General features: G+C 48.2%; 2 protein-coding genes across 7 annotated transcripts in view; one reads left to right on the top strand and one right to left on the bottom strand.

The window, feature by feature from the left end:
• Nucleotides 1-422: 422 nt before the first annotated feature.
• Nucleotides 423-13,869, top strand: STRADA (STE20 related adaptor alpha). 6 transcript variants are annotated; one of them, XM_064174148.1, is made up of 13 exons: nt 427-591; nt 766-827; nt 2,027-2,084; nt 3,470-3,498; nt 7,012-7,114; nt 7,632-7,753; nt 7,888-7,996; nt 8,123-8,246; nt 8,653-8,824; nt 9,655-9,759; nt 10,295-10,539; nt 11,545-11,587; nt 12,415-13,869. In XM_064174148.1, the coding sequence occupies exons 1-13, from the start codon at nt 453-455 to the stop codon at nt 12,565-12,567; spliced, it is 1,464 nt and encodes a 487-aa protein (XP_064030218.1). In that variant the 5' UTR covers nt 427-452; the 3' UTR covers nt 12,568-13,869. The 6 variants fall into 6 exon arrangements, with proteins under 6 accessions (XP_064030220.1, XP_064030218.1, XP_064030217.1 ...); XM_064174147.1 differs by having other exon boundaries at nt 766-851; XM_064174150.1 differs by lacking the exon at nt 9,655-9,759 and having other exon boundaries at nt 423-591; nt 766-851.
• Nucleotides 12,601-20,436, bottom strand: part of LOC135191656 (E3 ubiquitin-protein ligase RNF113A-like) — an 8,089-nt gene continuing 253 nt past the window's right edge. Inside the window, exons 2-11 of the mRNA XM_064174153.1 lie at nt 20,194-20,270; nt 19,967-20,071; nt 18,469-18,576; nt 18,103-18,212; nt 17,824-17,930; nt 17,246-17,335; nt 16,317-16,410; nt 15,602-15,708; nt 15,055-15,165; nt 12,601-14,531 (exon numbers count right to left, since the gene is read on the bottom strand). Of these exons, the coding sequence (XP_064030223.1) occupies nt 15,071-15,165; nt 15,602-15,708; nt 16,317-16,410; nt 17,246-17,335; nt 17,824-17,930; nt 18,103-18,212; nt 18,469-18,576; nt 19,967-20,071; nt 20,194-20,270 (893 nt within the window). The 3' untranslated portion in view covers nt 12,601-14,531; nt 15,055-15,070. The remainder of the gene's footprint in view (nt 14,532-15,054; nt 15,166-15,601; nt 15,709-16,316; nt 16,411-17,245; nt 17,336-17,823; nt 17,931-18,102; nt 18,213-18,468; nt 18,577-19,966; nt 20,072-20,193; nt 20,271-20,436) is intronic.

Here is a 20,436-nt window from a genome sequence, read left to right as displayed (position 1 = left end):
AGGGGACAAGAGGGTGCCGCCAGCTTCCTTTCAGCGGTGCACAGGGACGAGGCACGGACGGAGACAGACAAATGTGAGGGGAAAACTAGTGTGAGGCTGCTGGAGCCATGGAGCAGGCTCTGCAGAGAGCCTGGAGAGATTCCAAACCCCGTGCACCATCGTGCTCCTGGGAAAGCTGCTCTGGGTGACCCTCCTTTAGAAGAGGCTTAGGACTAGACGATTCTCCAGGGCTCTGTTCAACCTGCACCACGCTGGAATTCTTTCTCGGGAGCTGCTCCCTCTCAGCTTGGTGGTTGCAGAGGGAGAAGCAGCAGCCAGAAGTAGGCGTCTCCTTATCCAGGTTGCACTGGGTAGCGACGTTTTCTTCCCCGCCCTTACGGACGGAGCCTCGTAGGCGCTGCAGCAGCATCGGAGGCGGGCAGGTTGTGCTGGCCGCCAAGGGAGCAGCCGACATGGCGCCCGCCGCTCGCAGCAGCAAGCGTGACGTCATGGCCGCGCCGCGAGCCGCAGGGGGCTGCATGACGTGGCGGCGCGCTGGCGTCACGCGCGCAGGTCCCTGCCGGCGAGCGGCGGCCGCAGCCGGAGGAGCGGGTGAGCGGCCCGGGCCGGCGGCAGCAGGTCGCTGCCTAACGGCGCTGCCGCGGGCCCTGGCAGCTCCGGTGGGACCCTCCCGGCCTGGGGCTGCCGGCCGTGGGCAGGCGGGGTCGGATGAGTGCTGCCCGGCGCGGCGAGGCGCTCGGCGGTGACCCGCTGTTATCCCCGCAGGTTGCCCGTCCCTTTCCCGAGCTGCGTGTGGTAAGACAAAGGCGGATTCCATGTCTTTTCTTGTAAGTAAACCCGAGCGGATTAGGGTGAGTGTTGAACACCTTCCAGCTTCCCTCAGAGGGCGGCATGTCGGGAGAGAGCCTTGCGCTTGTGCAGAGGAGTTGTGGCGGCGCCGCCTCCTAGAAAGCACCTGGGGTCTCCGACGGGCTGGGGGCAGGGGGGTCCTGTCCGAGCTCGACGCTGGTCATAAACCCCGCGCCGGAGTATGTACTGCCTGCACAACTGCATCTCCTTCCTATGCGGTGCGAAGGATTCACCATGGGCCTTGTAATGGAGACAAAGTGGGGGAATGCGGGCGCTCCCTGCCTGCCTTTTGAAAGCGTCGCAGCACCGACAGCTTCTGTCTGCCCGTTTTCCCTAAACTTGGTTTGGAATGCTGAACAAAGCAGCTTTGTTTCGTTCCGCACTCCTAAGTGAGGAAGTTCCGTGCGAGAAAACCACTTTTAATGCCTTAAACTGATGTTATTATATATGAACTTGGAGTAATCATCATCTAAAAGCTCACTGGTGCTTTCTAGGACTGGCTTCCCTTACCTTAAACAACAGAAGCTATTTTTCCTCTTAGCCAATCAGACAGTTCTAACGTGGGAGTGCTTCTTTATTTAATCTTATGATCAACACTCTGCAAGCCTAAAATGGCTTTTTCTACTGTGTGCTATGGGTGCCCATAGATATATTTCTTTGAATCACAGATTCAAACCTAATGCTTGCTGTGGGCTTGAAGCGTGAATTCTGCAAGAGAATAACAGCACTGGAATACTTATGTCCCAGTTTTGCATTCAAGGAATAGATATATAGCCAAAATATTTAAGTTGAAACATTTTAGATCTAAACAACTTTATTTGCCTATGTAAGGGAGCTGTGTCACGTCTGTTATTTTATTCCTTGTATGTGCATGTGTGAAGGTTCTTACTTGAATGATGAAAAAACTGTGTTAATGATATTGCAAGTGCATGCTGGGCAGGAAAAGCAGCAGCACCTGCCTGCTTGCTGGGTGCATGCCGTGATGGTGGCATGAGAAGAGAATAGCCTTGCCCAAAGTAAGGATGTAACCCTGGTCTTGTACCTAATTGGTTTCACACCACAGTAGAATCCTTGAAGTGCTGTGATTCTTTTCTTCTTTTTGTGGGGAAAGGGGAGAAGGAGCTTGTCTCTGCATGGAATAACTAATTCTCTGGGGGGGGGGGGCATTTCCTTTCAGCGGTGGGTGTCTGAAAAGTTCATTGTTGAGGGTTTAAGAGAGCTTGAATTGTTTGGAGGTAAGTTTTCCTCTCCCTGGGTGACACTGTTAGAAATATTCTGTCTTAGTTGCAAGGTCTGTTAATTTGCTTGAAAATCTGTATCTTAACAGTCAAGAGACAAATGAATCTGGTCGGAGCACCAGGCCTGCTTGCTGACTGTGCAAAGTTAATATGGAAGTGTCCAAAATCTGGCAAGTTACGGTTGGACTTGATGATCTCAAAGGTCCATTCGAGCATGAACTATGCTGTGGTTTTAAGTTACTTGGAAACGCATTTCAGGTTGGCAGAGCTATTTTCAGACCTTGCATTCTGTGTTTCCTGGCATAACCACTTTTTTGTTTTTCCTTCCCTATGCAAAGTAGAGATTTGGGGTTGGGCAGCTTAATTACCAGTTCCTGAGTGCAAATAGATTTTGGAACTCTGTTGATGGTTCTGCAGAGTGCCTGCAGGAGCCCTCAGGTTTCTCTGTCCTTATGAGGCTGCATCTGGAATAGTGTCCACAGTTCAAGAAGGACCTCAGGGAGATGCTTGAAAGAGCCCAGCACAGAGCCACGAAGCTGATGCAGGCAGTGGAACATATCCTGGCTGAGCACAGGCTGAGGGAGCTGCAGCTTGGAGCAGAGGAGCCTGAGGGGTGACCTCAGCGCTGCTGATAAAGATCTGCAGGGCGGTGTTGGGAGGATGAACCCAGGCTCTGCTCAGGGATGCCCAATGATAGGACAAGGGGCAGTAGGGGCAAGCTGGAGGAGGTTCCAAGGGAACAGAAGGAAAAAGTTTTTCACTGTGAAGATGCTGGAGCCCTGGAGCAGGCTGTCCAGAGAGGTTGTGTAGTCTTCTGCAGAGACGTTCTAAATCCACCTAAATGAGTTCCTGTGTGACCTGCCCTGGTGATCCTGCTCTGGCAGGGGGGGCTGGACTGGATTATCTTTCAGGACCCCTTACATTCTGTGATTCTGCTTTGTGCTTATCAAACAAAATTGCCTATTAGGATGCAGAATTCCTGGTCAGTGATATGGGAAGCAGAGCATAGGAGGCATGTCTAGATCTTGAACTTCTGGGTGGAGTAGAAGGATTTTCACTGCTTTAAGTAAACTTCAGGTACTTTCTTCTATAATTAAACAAAGAAGATGTCGTGTTTGAATGTATTTAGGGGTAGAATAAAAAAGATTGGTCCCATTTATGTTGACTACACAAAGAGTTTGAACCTAATTCCCATTCTCATACTACAGTTGGGTTATTTTTAGTGCTGCAACCTTATCTGTAAGTTAAATGTCTTTGCCTGTTAAAAATATATTTTTGGTAACAAAAAGTGTCATGCAGGTTATTGACTGAGATTTCCAACTCTATTTTTATTGGGTATCTGTTGAACACAACTTGGTGAACAATTAATTTCTTTACTCCAGAGCAGCCTCCGGGTGACTCTCGGAGAAAAGTAAGTGACTTTTGCAGGCTGTGGTGCTGTGGTTCATTGCATGGAGATTATTCCTTGTGGAAGTTTGAATTTTTTTTTCTTCCTTTTACCTTAGTTCTATATTTCATCTCTATATTCAGCTCTACAAGTGTGGAAACAGGTTTCACCCTGGAGTGGAGATTTTGGTGTGTGGTCTTTAACCTCGGTGTGAGCAGGCAAAACTTTAATCTCTTGGATTTTTATTTGTGGTGGTGTCTCCCACCCCAGCCCTCCAAGGGTCTCTTTTTAAAGATGACTTAGAGCTGATCCCCCAGAGATGCTCATCTCTTGTAACTCTCTTTTAGAATAAAAGCAAGAGGCTAGTTTATGAACTTGTGGGAAATAGCCCCAAAACACTTCGTTGGCCATTCAAAACCAACGTTCCCTTCTGAAAACCTTGGTTCTGCTTTCTTTTCTCAGCCACAACAGAGGCTCCAACATCAAAGCCAAACATTATGTAGTGCTTAATTGACTTCAGAGACAATTCTGTGCGTGCTTAGAGAGCTTTGCCTCTGACAAACTAAAGGCACCAGCAAACAGGAAATGACTGATCAGAACACAGAGCAAAACTGTGGCAGCTGAAAACTTAATTGTGATGGTATCTTTGTTCTGCAGAGCCTGGCTGCACACTGTCTGCTTCAAATGGAGCAATGCTAAGACAAGCTGATGATAGAATATGTTTGTCTGCATCATTTCGCACCTGCCCACACTGTTGCAGCATCTCTGTGTGCACGTGGTGCCAGAGTTTCAGCTAATTACAAACATTAACTAAGTGTGATTTAATTATAACTGTGTCAGTTCAAGCTGCTTATAATTGATTTTTGTGCCAGTGTCTATAATTTGCTGGCACAAGCAAAGCTGAAAATAGGAGCTGTAGATGGAGTGTGTGGTATAAAGTCAAGTAAATTCGCACCTTTTTGTAGCTTCTGAGCACTAGGCATATGCTGGACTAGGGGCAAGTGGGGGTCAGTGTCTGGTTTGGCTTTGTTAAAAGCATTCACTTGGGGTTTGGACTCCTCTGCAGTGGTGTTGCTGATTCTCATTTTGATTTTTTACATCTAAATAAAGCTTGCCTTTTTTTTTCTTCTCCCCAGCAGGGCTGTAGAAAAAGATTAATAATTTGGAGAGAGGCAAATCTTGCTTCTGCTGAAGGTGGGGAGTAAGAAAAGAAACATTGCCTCTTCCTAACTCAGAATTGTCATTTGGCAAATGCAGGTCCTTGCTAGCACCCCATAACCAATGTTCTTACGGTATTTCTAGCAGTAGCTGCCTTTCAAAGAGTAATTCCGTTAAATCTATCTCAAATTAAAAGCAGATCAACCAAGCTGGAAGGCTCTTAATGAATATCATGCCATAAAACCAGTCAGAGGTGACTTTGTTTTGCAGCTGCTTTTGCTTTGGACCATACACCAAAAGCTGTCCTGTGTGAAACCACAGAAGAGCTTTTTTGCAGTATTTCATAGATGACATTTCAGTTTAACGTTTGTTTTTTAAAAACTGTGTGATGTTAATAAATTTCTGGCAGAGCTTCTTTGGTATTAACTCAGTTACTGGCCACTGCTAACATGGAGAGAGGTGAGTGAAGACCTCTGATGTGCTGGAAGAGTTTTCAAAGAGGAATTTACAGTGTTTATCCATTCCTGTTGAAAGAGTCTACACCATTAATAATATTAAATGGATTTAATTTTGATTTTTTTGCATCTGTTTTGTTGGCTTACGCTGTATCTGGAGTGGACTTTTAACACAGCAAAACCACTTACGTGTTGCTCAGTGTTTCACCATCTGTCATGGCTCCATAATGCTGCTTATCAGAGCCTCCTGCTTTTCATTTCCTTGGTGCTGCCTTTCTGCTTCAGAGGTTTCCATCTGCCTGTGTGTCTCTCCTGGCAATCTTGCTGTTGACAGGACTGTGTGAAATTGCTGGAAGAAGAAATTATACAATTGAGATCAGAATTGACAGGCATCTTAAACAGAGGCTTGAAATGCTGAATAAGAGAGTTGCTGCCTGTTTTCGGCCGAGCAACAGCACTGTATGGTGCTGGGACTAGGAGAAAAAGAATTTGGGACTGCTGAAATCTCAGGGCTTAGCTCTCCTGAAATAGGATTGAGGTGCTGTGCTACAGCTGAGCTGGAATTCCACCACAGCACTGTTCACAGCTCTTACGTTTTGTCCTTCCCCTTCACTTAAAAATACACCTATTTCAAAGGTAGGCAGAGAGTGGCAAATGTGTGCTGTCCAAAGTCAGCTGGAATTTGGGAAGCTTGACCATTAGCTTATGCACAAAGCACATCTAGGGGCACAAAGCACATCTAGGGACACAAAGGCAATTCAGGGCAAATTCATGTCTGTGCTTGTTGCACCACGTTTACCCTGGACTGAGTGCAGAACAGCAAGTTCCTTGGTTTTCAGCTGTCCTTGTGTTTCCATCTTTCAGTGATGGGGAAAAAAGTTCGCTGTCCCCCTAGGAAAATGCAGAAGCCTCTTCAGCCTCATGTACCATGAGAAAAGGTCTGATAAAGGCCAGTTGCAGTTGATGAGGAATGAGGTGGGAAAAATGAGCTGAAGTTCCAAATGTCAGGAAGAGTTAATGTGCTGGAAATCTGAGCTAACTCAATCTGATCTTAGACACCAAATCCATTTGATTTGCCATTAGTTACATTATTGTAACTTTGAAAACTGGAGGGAGTTAGGAGGTGTAATGGAACTTGCAAGAAGTTCAGTGAAGTTTTTGTCTTCTGCAGAATCCTGCTGGGAAAGTTTGATCTGTGTGTAAATAAAGCAGAGAGCTCTTTGTCAGATGTAGTGAAGAGCTGATGGCCTTGAGAGTGCTGCTTGCCTTCTGCTGTGGGATCTCTTTTTTCCCTTGCTTGGTCTCCCTGTAAGCACTAATGCTTTGCAGCTAAGTTTTTGCTTTCATTTGGAGCTTCTCTTTTCATGTGTGTCTGATCTTCACATCTTGGGCTACGTTGGTTCATCCCTTCTACCATTCAGCTAAACAGCTTCAGCTGCACTGGTCTTACCACAGGTGAGCAGCTGAAAAGCAGGAGCCCCAGCATCAGACAGGAACTCTGACTGTTGCAGTGCAGACAAGTGCTGTCAACATACTTTTCCTTTGATGGCCTCTGCTCGGGCAACAAGGAGTTTGTAATTGATGAGAGGAAATTAGTTAACATAAACCAGTGCTTGAGCTGTCCTGGAGAACAGTAATTGGCTTTATCCAAATATTCCTAAAGAAATTGTGGCTTACAGTAATGAAGAGCCTACCTGTCACAGTTACAGGTCTTGAAACACAGATGTCTGGATCTTCTGAAATGAGGCATCTCCTGGGTTTCAACTGATATGTAACTATTTCAAGTCATTTGAACAGCAGTACAATTCTCTCTTCTGTAAGACTGGTGTCTTATTGTTTTGAGGTGTATGATAACATAAGGAGCAGGTGATCCAGCACCTGATCTTTACTTCTTTTGACCTGACTTGCTTGTTTTTCTCCCCAGACAAATGAGGCGAGCTCCGAGTCGATAGCTTCTGCCCCTAAGAGGGACACCATGAGCAACTTCCTACCCGACAGCAGCTGCTATGAGTTGCTCACTATCATAGGTAATGCTGCCAGTGGGCTTGGAGGGTCAGAAATCTGCTTTGCAAAGGAAATAACTCAGCAAATTCATTGTCCTTTTCTTGGTTGCTTATTTTTGACAGTAGTTGCCTGTCCTCCTTGATGCTAAATCACTTTAGTAAACAAGGAGATGCTAGTCCTAAAGGCTTTCAACTGCAAGAGGCATGTGGTGGGTTAAGGACACTGAGTGTGAAGCACAGAGTCTGCAGAAGCAGTCTGAAACTGAGCCCTGCCCTTGCTGGAGCTGTAGCCTAGTAATTTTACTTCTGCCTGAGTTCTGAACTTGAGAGACAGTATAGAACTACTGCCTGGGAGGGTTCTCTTGATGGGCTGCATGCCAAGGTTGTATCTGATGCAATGAGTTCTCTCTTTTTTTTTCACAAGGCCAGAAATAGTTTCAGTAAAGGAGTGTGAAAGGTGATTTGAGTGTCAAGGACTGCAGTTCACCAGAAGTGTGTGGTTCGAGAAGTGCTGCTGAAGCTTTAATGCCTTTTCTTTCAGGAAGAGGCTTTGAAGACCTGATGGTTGTGAACCTGGCCAGGTATAAACCCACAGGAGAATATGTTACAATCAGAAGAGTCAACCTGGAGGCCTGCACCAATGAAATGGTCACCTTCTTGCAGGTAATCCTCTACTACCATAACACAGGGTTATTAGAGGACAGGTAGAGCAGTGCTTAGCAATGCTGTGTTCCTGTTTCTCCATTTACTAGTGGAATGACATAACCAAAACTCAAGAGGATCTTCTCTTGTTCTAGGGGGAGCTTCACGTTTCCAAGCTCTTCAACCACCCTAATATCATACCATACAAAGCAACATTCATAGCTGACAACGAACTGTGGGTAGTGACATCTTTCATGGCCTATGGTAGGTGGAGAGGGAAGACCTAAGACTTTTGACCACCATACTCTGTGAAGGGCAGTCGTAGTGATTGATGTTTTCTTGGGGGGGTGTTTTTTCTGCCTAATGAAGAGGTGGTTTGTTTATTTTTAGGTTCTGCAAAAGATTTGATCTGTACCCATTTTATGGATGGGATGAGTGAACTGGCCATTGCATATATCCTCCAAGGAGTACTGAAAGCACTTGACTACATCCACCATATGGGCTATGTACATAGGTATTGAAACAAACCAGGAATGATTAATTTCCTTTCTGTTGGAAGTCCTCAGAAGCACTGCTCATTGTCTGAGCAGAGGGGACAGTGGCAGCTCAAGAGACGTGGAACGTGTTAGCAACATGGATTTCTGTTTAGTACTAAAGCTTAATCCCTTTCCCTTTCTGCCTCAATCTCCACCCCTTAGCATGTTCTTTTCTGGTAAACTTTTTGATGTGAGAGAAGATTTCAGAACTTTCAGTGTCTTAGTGGTTGCTACTTTTATTGGGTGGACTGTAAAAGAAATTCATCTTAGCTGTGCTTGCCTAAAACTCTTTGCAGTGCCTCTCCAAACTGAGAGTCATTTGGAGCATGCTGTTGACATCTTACTGATGTTTTACTGTTGTTTTGTGTTCTGTTTTTTCTTCAGGAGTGTTAAAGCCAGCCATATCCTGATCTCTGTAGATGGGAAGGTTTACCTCTCTGGCCTGAGGAGCAATCTAAGTATGATCAACCATGGGCAGCGGCTTAAAGTTGTTCACGACTTCCCTAAATACAGCATCAAAGTCCTGCCTTGGCTCAGTCCTGAAGTCTTGCAGCAGGTGTGTTTGTTGAAAAAAAAACAAACCAAACCTGCTGGGGTTTAGTGGTAGATGCTGATCTAGTCAGACACTGGAATCCTCTCCTAAGGGAAGTGGTGGATTCCTCTACCTTGGTCAGATTTAAGACCCAGCTTGACAGGATGCTGGACCAGCTCATTTCCGCTCCACTATCACCCAGAGAGGTTGGACCAGATGATCCTTGGGGTCCTTCCCAACCTGGCATTCTGTGATTTTTACCTGTGTGTAATTTTCTGACTTCTGATGGCTTGTTTGGAGGCTGGGGGAGGGACACAGGGTGCCTCTTCTTATGAGCTCCATCCTTTTTCTTTCTGGCCTTACCTTAAAGCCCTCGACCATGAGCACAGGTTCCCACCTGTATTCCTGTCCATAGGGGCCACTGCTGAGAAGCTCGTGTTAGAACATAGTCCTTGCTTTCCCTCCAGAGAAAAGTGCACAAGTGCAAGGAAGGGGAAGGGGAGAGGCTGGAGGAAACACATCTGGGGTGGGCCCAGGGGTACAATTTGATCTGTCCTCTTTGACTAAAGTGTTTTCTTGGGAGAGTCTGTCCAGATACCTTCATTAGATGCCAGTTCCACTGACACAGATGCTGGCTACTAGCTGGCTGGTCTCAGTTAAATAAATAGTACCCTTAATTGTGTGCTTTAACAAACAAAAACTCCTCCACCACCAGAAACCCACCTAGATGTGGGTTGTACTATTTCTGCCTAAGTCAGTCATGTTTCCTCTTCTGCACAGCAAATTCTGGGCATTGCCCACGTTCCACAACATGCAGGCCCACAGGGCTCATCTTTCTTTCCCTTTTCTTCTAGAACCTCCAGGGCTATGATGCAAAATCTGACATCTACAGCGTGGGGATAACAGCCTGTGAGCTGGCAAATGGACATGTCCCCTTTAAAGACATGCCTTCTACTCAGGTAGGGCTGGAGAGCTCTTCCTGCCTCAGCTTTCCTCTCTCCCTGCATGTGGAAGTGTCTTGCTGAACTGGCATGTGGAGACAGAAGGGTGCTGTGCCTGCCTGAGTTCCCTTCTCACAGCTGCTTTTTTCCATAGAGCTTCTGTATTGAATCTTTGGTGTCAGAATGGGAATGCCCAAATTGTGAGGACATTAGAAATCCAAAGAGAAATCTTAGCTGTCTGGTCTTTGTGGTGTTGTTTATGCCCCTTCTCTTCCAAATCACAGAATCCTAGAATGGTTTGGGTTGGAAAGGACCTTAAAGATCACACAGTTAGAGCCCCCTGCCATCAGCAGGGATACCTCCCACCAGCCCAGGTTGCTCAAGGCCTCATCCAACCTGACCTTGAACACCTCCAGTGAGAGGTCATCCACAGCCTCCCTCAGCAACTTGTTCCAGTGTCTCCTTACCCTCACTGTAAAGAATCTCTTCCTAATACCCAGTCTCAGTCTCCCCTCCTCCAGTCTCAATCCATTCCCTCTCATTCTATCACTAGATGCTCCTGGAAAAGCTGAATGGAACTGTTCCCTGCCTGCTAGACACAACCACAATTCCTGCTGATGAGCTGACCATGAAAACCTCCTCCCGTTCAAGTGCTAATTATGGGATGGGTGAGAGCATGGCTGTTGGCAACCTGAGAGCAGCCAATGGAGAGCCAACTCTGCACCCTTATCTTCGAACCTTCTCCACCTACTTCCATAACTTCGTAGAGCAGTGCCTCCAGCGGAACCCTGATTTCAGGTAACAGCAGGTGGAAGCTTTGCACAGACTTGCACTTCTTGTAGGGCTGATCAAACCTTCAGAGCTAGCAGAGGTTCTTCAGAGTTTTCTTTCCAAAAGCATCTTGGGAATTTTTAGCTGAGGGTGGATCTCATCAATGCTTATCAATATTTAAAGGGTGGGTGTCAGAAGGATGGGGCCAGGCTTTTTTCAGTGGTGTCTAGGGACAGGACAAGAGGTAATGGGCACAAAGCTGAGCTCAGAAAGTTCCATCTAAACATGAGGAGAAACTTCTTTGCTTTGAGGGTCTTGGAGCACTGGAACAGGCTGCCCAGAGAGGTGGTGGAGTCTCGCTCTCTGGAGTCATTCAGAACCCATCTGGACACTGTCCTGTGCAGCCTTGCTGTGGGTGAACCTGCTCTGGTAGGGAGGTTGGACTTGATGCTTTCCAGAGGTCCCCTCCAACTCCTAACGTTCTTGTCATTCTGAGATAGTGGAGTGAGGATGTGTCCCAGACATGGAGTAGTACAAGGCAGTGTGAACACTTTGCGTAAGACAGCCTGAAGAATTACTTTGCATGAGCAACCTCATGCGGCCTTCTTTGGGGGTAGTGTGAGGCTACACGTCAGGAAAATCAATGGAACAACTTGGAATTTCTGGTTCCTGTTTCCATCACTGCAGACATCTGCTCCTCAGCCAGCAGAGAGCAACGATGAGAGGGTGTTTTCCTCTGTAGTGAATGTGAGGTTGTCTTTGACCATAAGAAACTTCTCCAGCTTACTACACTGCTCAGAAACTCTCCCTTGACTAGATGTTGGGTGTGCAAGTAGGTCACTTGTGTGGAAGGTTGAACTGCTTGCCTAAAACATCACATGAATGTAGTGAGCCATGCTGCTGCTTGTAGAAGGAAGATAGCCTGCAGCTGGGACATGAGAGGCAGGAAGGATCCTGGTCTTCCTCTCCCACTACCTGACTTTAAACGCTCATTTTCTTGTGTGTTTACTTGACTCTTGCTCCATTCTACAGGCCAAGTGCAGGTGCTCTGCTTAATCATCCCTTTTTCAAGCAGGTAAGGAACTTGTTTAATCTGCAGATAAAGAGCAGGAGCTTTGCTGTAAGTGGTTGCCCTGCTGTGTCCCTAGCCCTGAGGGTGGGAATGTGGAATTGCTGAATATTCTGTGATGTGAAACGCTTGTTAGTTTGGTGACTAATTGCTCAATGATCCTCCCCTTCTCCTGGGAGGTGGGCAGGCTCTTTTCAAAGCATCTCTTCCTCGTCTAAACAGAGGATGGAAATCTGCCCATCCTCTGTGTCAGATGTTTTCCACCCACAGCTGAGTACTGAGGCAAGACAGCCTTAACCTGGTCCAGGCTGAGACAAAATTGAGGTAACCAGTGCTCGTGGCTCCCTGGCAGGTTGGTGAGCTTTAGCCATAGCAGGGGAAGAGGCAGAGGCTCTCCTGCCCCTGAAGTTTTCCCTGGGGAGGTGGTTGAATCCTCATCCCTGGAGGTGTTTAAAAGCCTCACAGATGTGATGCTGAGGGATGTGGTTTGGTACCAAACTTGGCAGAGCTGGAGAATGGTTGGCTTGATGATCTGAAAGGTCTTTTCCAAGCAAAATGATTCTCTGATGCTATAAAAGGGAGTGCCTTGATTTGAGACGGGTCAGGGTGGTGCCTTGCTGAGGGGAGCGTCAGGACCGTAGCACCCAAGTGCTGCTGAAATGGCTGCATGCAAAAAACTTGCTGTTACAAGATGGCAGGGACAGAGGCCTGCACATCTCTGGGCACAGGTGGGAGGACCATGCCCCGTTCTTTCTGCCTGTAAGCACAGAGTTCTGCTTGCCTGTGATGGGCAGCTGGGGGGGTGTTCCAGCAGCCAGGTTCTCTCTGTGCAGATCAAGCGTCGTGCTTCTGAAGCGCTCCCTGAGCTGCTGCGCCCTGTCACCCCCATCACCAACTTTGAAGGAACACGGCCCCAGGATCCCAGTGGCATTTTTGGGCTGGTGTCAAACCTGGAGCAGCTGGAAGTGGATGACTGGGAATTCTAGAAGAACAGGGACTGTACCTGGTTCCAGAGGAGCTTTCTGGACATAGTAATTTATTGGTTCCACTCAAAAAAGGCCATGAATGTTACATGTAGAAGAGTTTACAGGTCCTTGGGAAGGAACTGAGCTGCCTGTTTACTTCAGTAGCCTGGAAAACAAATGGACAGACCTGAGCTGGGAAAGGATCAACCCCAAGGAACTGTGGAGCGTTCCTGATGGTGCAGTGCCCAGAGACTCAGTTGGTGCAGCTGAGCTCTGGAAGATGGCTTGAATGGGTTGAGTGAGTCTGTGTGGTTAGTCTCTGTGTTCTTCTACAGCTCACTGGCTTCACATCACAGCTGAGGGCTGCAGGTCCCTACCCTCTCAAGGTTCTTTCTAAGGGTGCCTTAGAGCGAAGGGGAAGCAGGCAGCTCCCAGTTTAGGGCATTCTCTTAGATCTAGTCAGATTACTGTTCCAGTGTTGTCACAGGGTAAGTTGTGAGGTGGGGTGGAGGGGGAAAGAATTAAATTTACTCACTGCTTTGTGATGGAGAATGAGAGATCAAAGACAACCCCAGCCCACTCCAGGCACACTGTGCTGGGCATTCCTCTGCAGCACTGGATTTGTCCAGTTCTGGACAGTTTTTCAAGAGACTTCTTTCACTTGATGCTGATCACTCTCTCAACTCCAAGTCAGGGCATTCCAGCCTCTCCTCCTGTGGCTGCCTGGATCACCACAGCGAGTGTGTACACTTGTGCCATGAACCAGCTTTTTTATGCCCCTCTCTGCACAACCAGCTGAGCCTCCATTTAGCTAGGCTAGTTTGACACAGCATCTAACATTCATACCAGCTCATACTCAGTGACTTGCCGTGGCATGGAGGAAAATGAATTGATTTGGAGGCTAAATCCTCTTGCTCACAACTCTCCTTTGAACATCATGTACAGAATTGACCTTAACTCCTTCCATTATTGCTGGTCTGCCTTCCCCAGCTGCCCGACAGGTAAAAGCTGCTCACGTGGCTCCCCTGAACCCTGGGCTGTGTGACTGTGCCCTGCTACTATGGCAGCTCTGCCCCCTGACTTTTGGGTGTTTGGGTTTTTTTTTTTTGGAGGTGTGTTTAAAGCCTTTTTTTTAGTTTGACCCTTGCAAGGACCATGGGTGCTGGAAGTCTTTTCTCCACGTAAGCACTGAGAATCCAGTTGTGTAAGTGTGGTTGATAGGATAGTGGTGCTGGCAACAGGTCCTTTGTGTGTACTTGAACCCAGAGAAAGTTTGTTACTCTAGTTTTTTGCCAAAACCAAATAAAATATTTCTGAAGTTGTGTTTTTTGGTTGTTTTGTTTTTTTAAAGTCTGCTGTTGCTGCAAGGTGCTGGAAATGGATCACAGCTGCTGCCACAAGCTGGCTTTGCATGCTTGGTTTCTTGCCTTAAGAGGCTGCTGCAAGCAGTCTAGTGGCACTAGAACACATCTAGAAGGCAGCTGCTGCCCTACAGCTCAGCACAGCAGCCTGCAGCACTGCTACCTGCAACTGCCTTCATGTTTCCCAATTCTTCCAACTAAGGCAAGAAGCTGCAAACTGCTTTTGCCAGAAAACTTCAGTAGGATGCACTTCCTCTCCCAGCCCAGGGCTGTTGAAGGGCAGGCTTACAAGTAGGACAGGTCCACTTCTACTTCTGCCCCCTGCCACCCAAGATCAGGCCTGGCTCCTGCTTTAGTTTTATTATAGTCAGTAAATATCAATTTACAAGCTTGTCATGAGGATTGTAGCTTGTGAAAGAAAATCCTTCTCCCACAGCTCTGGGCAGAGGCTGAGGTGCTCTGGTACTTAGAACAAGAAAAAAACTCAGAAGCACTCACAGCATAAACCCCTTGGGATTGGGTTAGTGATGTGCTGCAGCTGTTCTTTGGAGATGGTTTCATCACAGAAGAGGGATGAGTTGAGACATGTTTCCCAGTGAAGTTCTAAGCATCTCCTGAATTCTCCTAGGAGCCAAGAGGCAGGCAGAAAAGACAGGAAGGAAAAACACTAAGCTATAATAAGTCACAAACTGCAGCACTCAAGACCTGCTGTCCCCTGAGATGGCACATTTAGGGTGAGGGATGAACTGAAAGCAAGCTAACACCTCTCATCTTCCATGCTCAGCTTGCTACCTGCTCAAAGATCATGGTCTTAAGAGTTTTATGCTTAACATAGCAGCAAGAAGCAAGCAGGCCCGGTGCAAAGTTAGGAATGAACCAGCACCACTTGAGTAAACAAAAAAAAGCTATGAGGTAACTGAAGGTGCAGCCTTCAGCCTCTTCCTAATGGGCACCTGCTGAGATCCTGCAGCCAGCCATAGTCAGCCACCACTCCTTAGTCTGACCTTACCTCTTCTGTCCTGTGCCTTCACAGGGCAGCAGACACAGAGTCTGGCACAGTCAGGACACTGGGTACAACTGCTGGCCCAAAGGCAAGTGCTGTGACCTTTTCCTTTCCCCCCAATCAAAGCTTTATTCAGCTACATACAGAAGAGCATGCTCTGCTATTGTGGATCCTCTCCATGGTCCAAATGCTGGTGGTCTTCCTCCTCCTCCTCTTCTTCCTCTGTTCTGTGCTTTTCCAGTTTTGCCATGAGCTCTGAAAAGCAGGAAGAGGCAGGATGAAACCTGAGGTGCTGTGACTGTCGCAGGTCCTGTATACACTCAGCTCCACGTGAACTAGGGCGGCTACCAAAACCACACTTCCCTACAGAAAGGCTCAGCTCAGAGAACTAGATTTTGCACTCTGTTACTGTATTGCTTGTTACACAAGCTGCTGCCTTCACTCTTGCAGTACATCTCCTTCTCATCAGGAGTCCCTACCTGGGCAATCTCAGATGCTCATTTTGACCTACAGAGGCACCCAGGCCCTGATTGAGCATCTCTTGGCACTGAAGGAAGCTCTGCCAGCAGTCAAGAACCGTGAGCTCCAGCTTAGGACCAGGCCCAACAGCATGAAGACAGCTCAGGACTTGGCTCTTCTGCTGCTCCCACTGCTTCCCCTTAGAGTCTTCTCTCTCCTAGGTGCCTGTTACCTTTTGCTGGGTTGAAGACTCCATTGGTTTGCTTGTCACAGACGTAGCAGCGCTGGGACTTGCGGTAGTGCTGGAGGGCACAGCTCTCACAGAAGTAGTGCCTACACCTGAACACAGACACTGCAAAGTCACCAGATAGAATCACTGTGCCCAGGAGTGACTACTGGTCCCCAGGAGAGGCAAAGTGAGCTTGCATGTGGAGCTTGCAAGACATCACCATGAGAAGCGTTTCAGCATTGCTTTACTGATGTGATGGCAGAGCCACCAGTGAGCTCTTGCAGACACAAGGCAGCCAGCAGTGTGGGAGAGGGATGGCAGGGTGTGATGTCCATGCTGTGCCCTCAGCCTCCTCCTCATCCCTGCCAAGCTCTTGGCCTCCCCCGTGCTGTGTTTTTGTGCTCAGACAGCACAGTGTGCCATGCCATGCTATGCTCTGTCTGGAAGGAATCAAGGCATGAAACCCAAACCTCAAGGTTAAGAGGAGAGATAATGTGGTGAGGCAGCACCTGTGGACATCCAAAAGGTGTTTGGACAAGACAGATCCTCTCCAAGGAGATGTTCCAGATGCAGTTATGAGACTCCTTGGTTAGCAGAGGATTTCCCCACCCACCAGAAAGCCAAACAGGTGGGCAGTGCTTGTTTGCCCCTTAACACAGAACACCTGGAATCGATCAGCAAAGGACACCTGGCTCCTCATGCCTCAACAATCACTCACTTAGTGACCACAGGGTTCTTGAAGGAACTTCTGCAGATGAAGCATTTGAAGGGCATGTCCTCTTCATCGCTGCTCACCTCATAGTTCTCCTCATCTGCAGAACAGAAAGTTAACCAGATGAGCAAAAGCAGAGGCAGCCAGCCCAGCCCACATGTAGGACATGAAATATGAGATGTGGAGAGAGCAGAGCAGGTGGGACTGAATCTGTGCTAGAGACAATAGAGCTCTGGCATCTGGGTGTTGCTGATGTCAGTAACACATGTGGGACTGAGATATAATTAGGCCTAATGAGCCAGTGTGCCTGTTGCTCATCTCACAAGAGCAAATTCTTTTCTACCTCACCCACTTGCTGCTATAAAGGGACAAATCCTCCAGCCCCCTCACATCTGAGATTTCCTTCCAAACAAGCTGCCACCAAACACTTCAATTCCAGCTGAAGACAGGACACCCTTTTCCCCTCAATGGCACAGCAGTTCATGAGCAACACTCACGAGCCTTGAGCTGCAGCTACAGACACCGAGTGAGAAATAATGGTGGGACTGAGCAGGAAAACATCCCAGCTGCTGGGCATGAGGGGCAGGTGGGCACTTCTCCCTACTCTACACAAGGATCCACATAACAGCAGTGCTACCCTTTTACAGACAGCCAGGGGAGTAATTCTCCCTGGTGACAAGTCAGTGGTTATCTGAAAACAGCAGATTTGCTCAGCACTGTCTGCCTACTGGCCCTAAGGTTACCTCACGACTGTGGAATAAAGTCTTTTCCTTCTATTATTAATTCAACCCCTGGCCCATGCAGCTTGAGACAGCAACTGATCCATTTCATTCTTAAGGATCCAATGTCCCTAAAGCCATGTCCACTTCAGGACAGGGCTTGGCATCTTCATCCAGCATGAGCAAAGGAAGTGCAGAGGGGTGGAGGTGCTGTACCATTGACTCCGTAGCGGCCTTCGTCCAGCTCCCGTTCGATCTGCCAGCCATGTTTGTAGTCCGAGCGGTCGTGGAGGAATTTGCAGCTGTCTGAGAGGCACAAAGGAGAATTAACAGCTAGGCCCTGTGGGGTAGAGCATTAACAGGCCCAGGAGGAGGTGAAACCTGCTTCCCCCTGTGTGTTCCAGAGCACATCACGCCCCTGGAATACACACAAGATTCCTCAAAGGTTTGCCAGGCTGTGAAGATTGTGTTGTGTGTGCCGGTGACAGCATTTACACACATGGGAAGTGGGATAAGAAACATCCCTCACGTGGCCTCAGCACCCGGAATACCTCTGGGAACGTAGGTCATTCCAGGGGACTCTCCTAGGACTCTCAATAGCCCCGATCAGAGGCCATCAGCTGTCAGAAGGGCTGACACAAATGATCAGAGGTTTACACAAAACAAGTCTGCCACAGCATCACATCCAGCTCTGCCTGGGGCCTGGAAATCTACAAATGGGCATCTCAGGATCTCCAGCCAGACTGGGTCCCTTTGCAGATCTGATGTGGCAGCTGCAGGTAAGATCCCCTCACCTCCAAAGCCACAGAAGCCAGTTTCTTTGTAGTCCTTGCAGATGTCAGGTTGGTAGTCCCAGCGCACCGTGGCCCGCAGGTGCTCCGGAGCACGGATAGGTCCTTTCCTGAACGAGTGGGAGAAGGCTTAGACTGGCTGCAGTGGAAAAAGCCTCTGTAGGCCTGGCCATAACCACACACCAGACTCAGTGCCAGCTTCCTTCTGTCTTCTAACAGCCCCAGAAAAGAGCGTTGGGGCTGGTGCCTGAGGTCCTCTGTGGTCCCAGTCCCGAGGCTCACCTGACCATCCCTGAAGAGGCATTTCCCATCGATGTGTCCTTGGGCTTCACATACTTCTGGTAGTTGTTAATGCCACGGTAAATTTTATCATCTTCTTTCCCTCTCAGCTCCTAGGAAAGCAAAAGGAAAGGTGATTAAGGATCAGAAAAGCTCAGACATCAGTCTCCCTTCCCAGCCCTGCCTTCCTTAATACCAAGATGCCAATAAAGCCAGAATGTTGCCCTATGTGCAAGGGTTACACTCTTGGCTTCTCAAATTTCCAGGAAGGAAGAAACTCAAACTCTGCTTGGTGTGCAGAAGGCGATGAGTAAAGCACACACACCCCGGCTGTGGAGCACTGCCTCTTACAGAGCAAGGCTGACTCACCTCCTGGATCTTCTGGCTGCGCTCGAAGATGGCCTGGGCATCTTTCTCCTTCTCTGTGTCCAGTTCATACACTGCTGTGGCTCCCATGTCTTCTGGGCCAACAGGTTTCTGAAAAGCAAGGTCAACTTGTGACAACAGTGACAAGAAAACCTGTACAGAACAGAGAGCCCCTTGGCTACCTGAGGGGTTGGTCACAGAACAAGTACAGGACATGGCCTGCTCTACTTTTCACCACTTTCTACCATTCCACAGCACTTGCCAGGGAGGATCCCTCCTGGGCCAAACCTGCAGAGGCCTAAGTGTTAATGACCCACTGCTTCTCAGCTTTAGCCTGCAGTCAGGAAATATTTGTTTGCCCTTTACTCCTTCAGGCTCTGTCTCAGCTGGAAGCTGAACCCAGCTCTCTCATGTCCAACATTTCAACCATGAGGCCATTCCACCTACATGCAGGATGTTACATCTGAACTTTTAATCCATCTGTGGGTGGCTTAAATTAATTTTTAATACAGTGATCTGGTTTAGATTCCTCTTTAATGGCCTGAACAGGCACCTCACCCTAGGTTTTATCAGATCTTCAGGAGCAGCTGCACAGAAACTGAGTAATCACAGCCAGTCTCAATTAAAACCAAGTGCAATCTAGATGTCAAAATCTTCCAGAGCCTCGAAGCTGCAATCTCCTCCTGTTCCTATGCCATTCTCCTACAACAAGGAGGGCTACTGAAGTGTGGCTCCCCTTGGCAGCAGTCAAAGCAGTGAATACCTACAGCACAGAGTCACATTAACCTCCAGTGTGACAAGGAGACCTTGGCCAGACCCTTCAGTTCTGACTGGGGACAGGCAGGTGGTATTCTCGTTTTCTACAGAGGCACAGACAATAATGAAATAGGTCTGAAGAGAAACATGTGTTGATATCTGCTTTTAATGCTACTTATACCCTGCCCAGGCTGCTACTGAAGGACACAACTTCACTGGATCAAGGGGGAAGAGAAAAATCCAGTAGGAAAAGCATTCTGAGCTGCGCCCAAACCTTCACAACTGATTTCTCTCCACTCCAGATGTTAACAGGACAGCCATCAGTCCCAAGAAAAGAAGGACCCCTGTGTTACTTCATCACAAAGATAAAGATAGGAGCACCCTGAATTCATCGTAAGGATGTCTAAAACTGACAACAGGGACCTGTCAGCACGGAAAACCTGATCCAAGTGCTCCCTCTCTTGAAAATTTGGTGCAAAGCTGGGCCAATCCAGTGGCATCTTGGGGTCTAAATTCCATCCTCTAAGGGGGAAAAGCCAACCTGAGATGGCCTCCTGAGGATGCAGGGCCATCAAGAGAATAAACCTAACACAAGGTGCTTGTTTATTAACAGGGAAGGGACAAGGAGGGGAATCTGTAGATGAAAAAGGAACGGCTGAACACACATTCACAGAGGCAAATTTCTCTACCTAGCGTGGGATCTGCCAGTCCCACCCGACGTCATAGCCCAGAGCCCAATCCTTACCGCCGACCTTGTTGATTTGTAAGTAACTCCAATCTCCTTTGATTGATCCTCATCATCACTGCTGCTCAGAGCATATGAGGTCCTCTCCTTTGTGCTTTTCCTTGTCTGAGTGGCATGAAGAGAACAGGTATGAAGGAGGGAAGGCTCCAACACTGTATCTACTTTAAGCCTGACAGGCCATTGAGGGTGCACTTCGGGTGGAGCAGTGCCCTCTGTGGCTCTCTTACCTTCTGGATCATGGGATTGGGAGCCTCCCGCCGCCGCTCCTTCCTCACCACCGTGCTGCCCTCCTCATCGCTGCTTTCTGAGGGGTAAAGACAGGGGTAAGGGTGCGCCCGGGGGCAAGAACTCAGCCCAAGTGCCGACGGGAGGGTGCAGGAGTCCGGTGGAACTGCAGAGGGTGGTGGCACGACCAGGGAAGAGCCCTTCACCCGCTTCACCACACGGACGTCGGTGCGGCCAGGGAGGGC

Source organism: Pogoniulus pusillus, chromosome 40 (assembly GCF_015220805.1).
Source record: "Pogoniulus pusillus isolate bPogPus1 chromosome 40, bPogPus1.pri, whole genome shotgun sequence".
Lineage (NCBI taxonomy): Eukaryota > Metazoa > Chordata > Aves > Piciformes > Lybiidae > Pogoniulus > Pogoniulus pusillus.
This window is presented reverse-complemented; position numbering and strand designations above follow the sequence as displayed.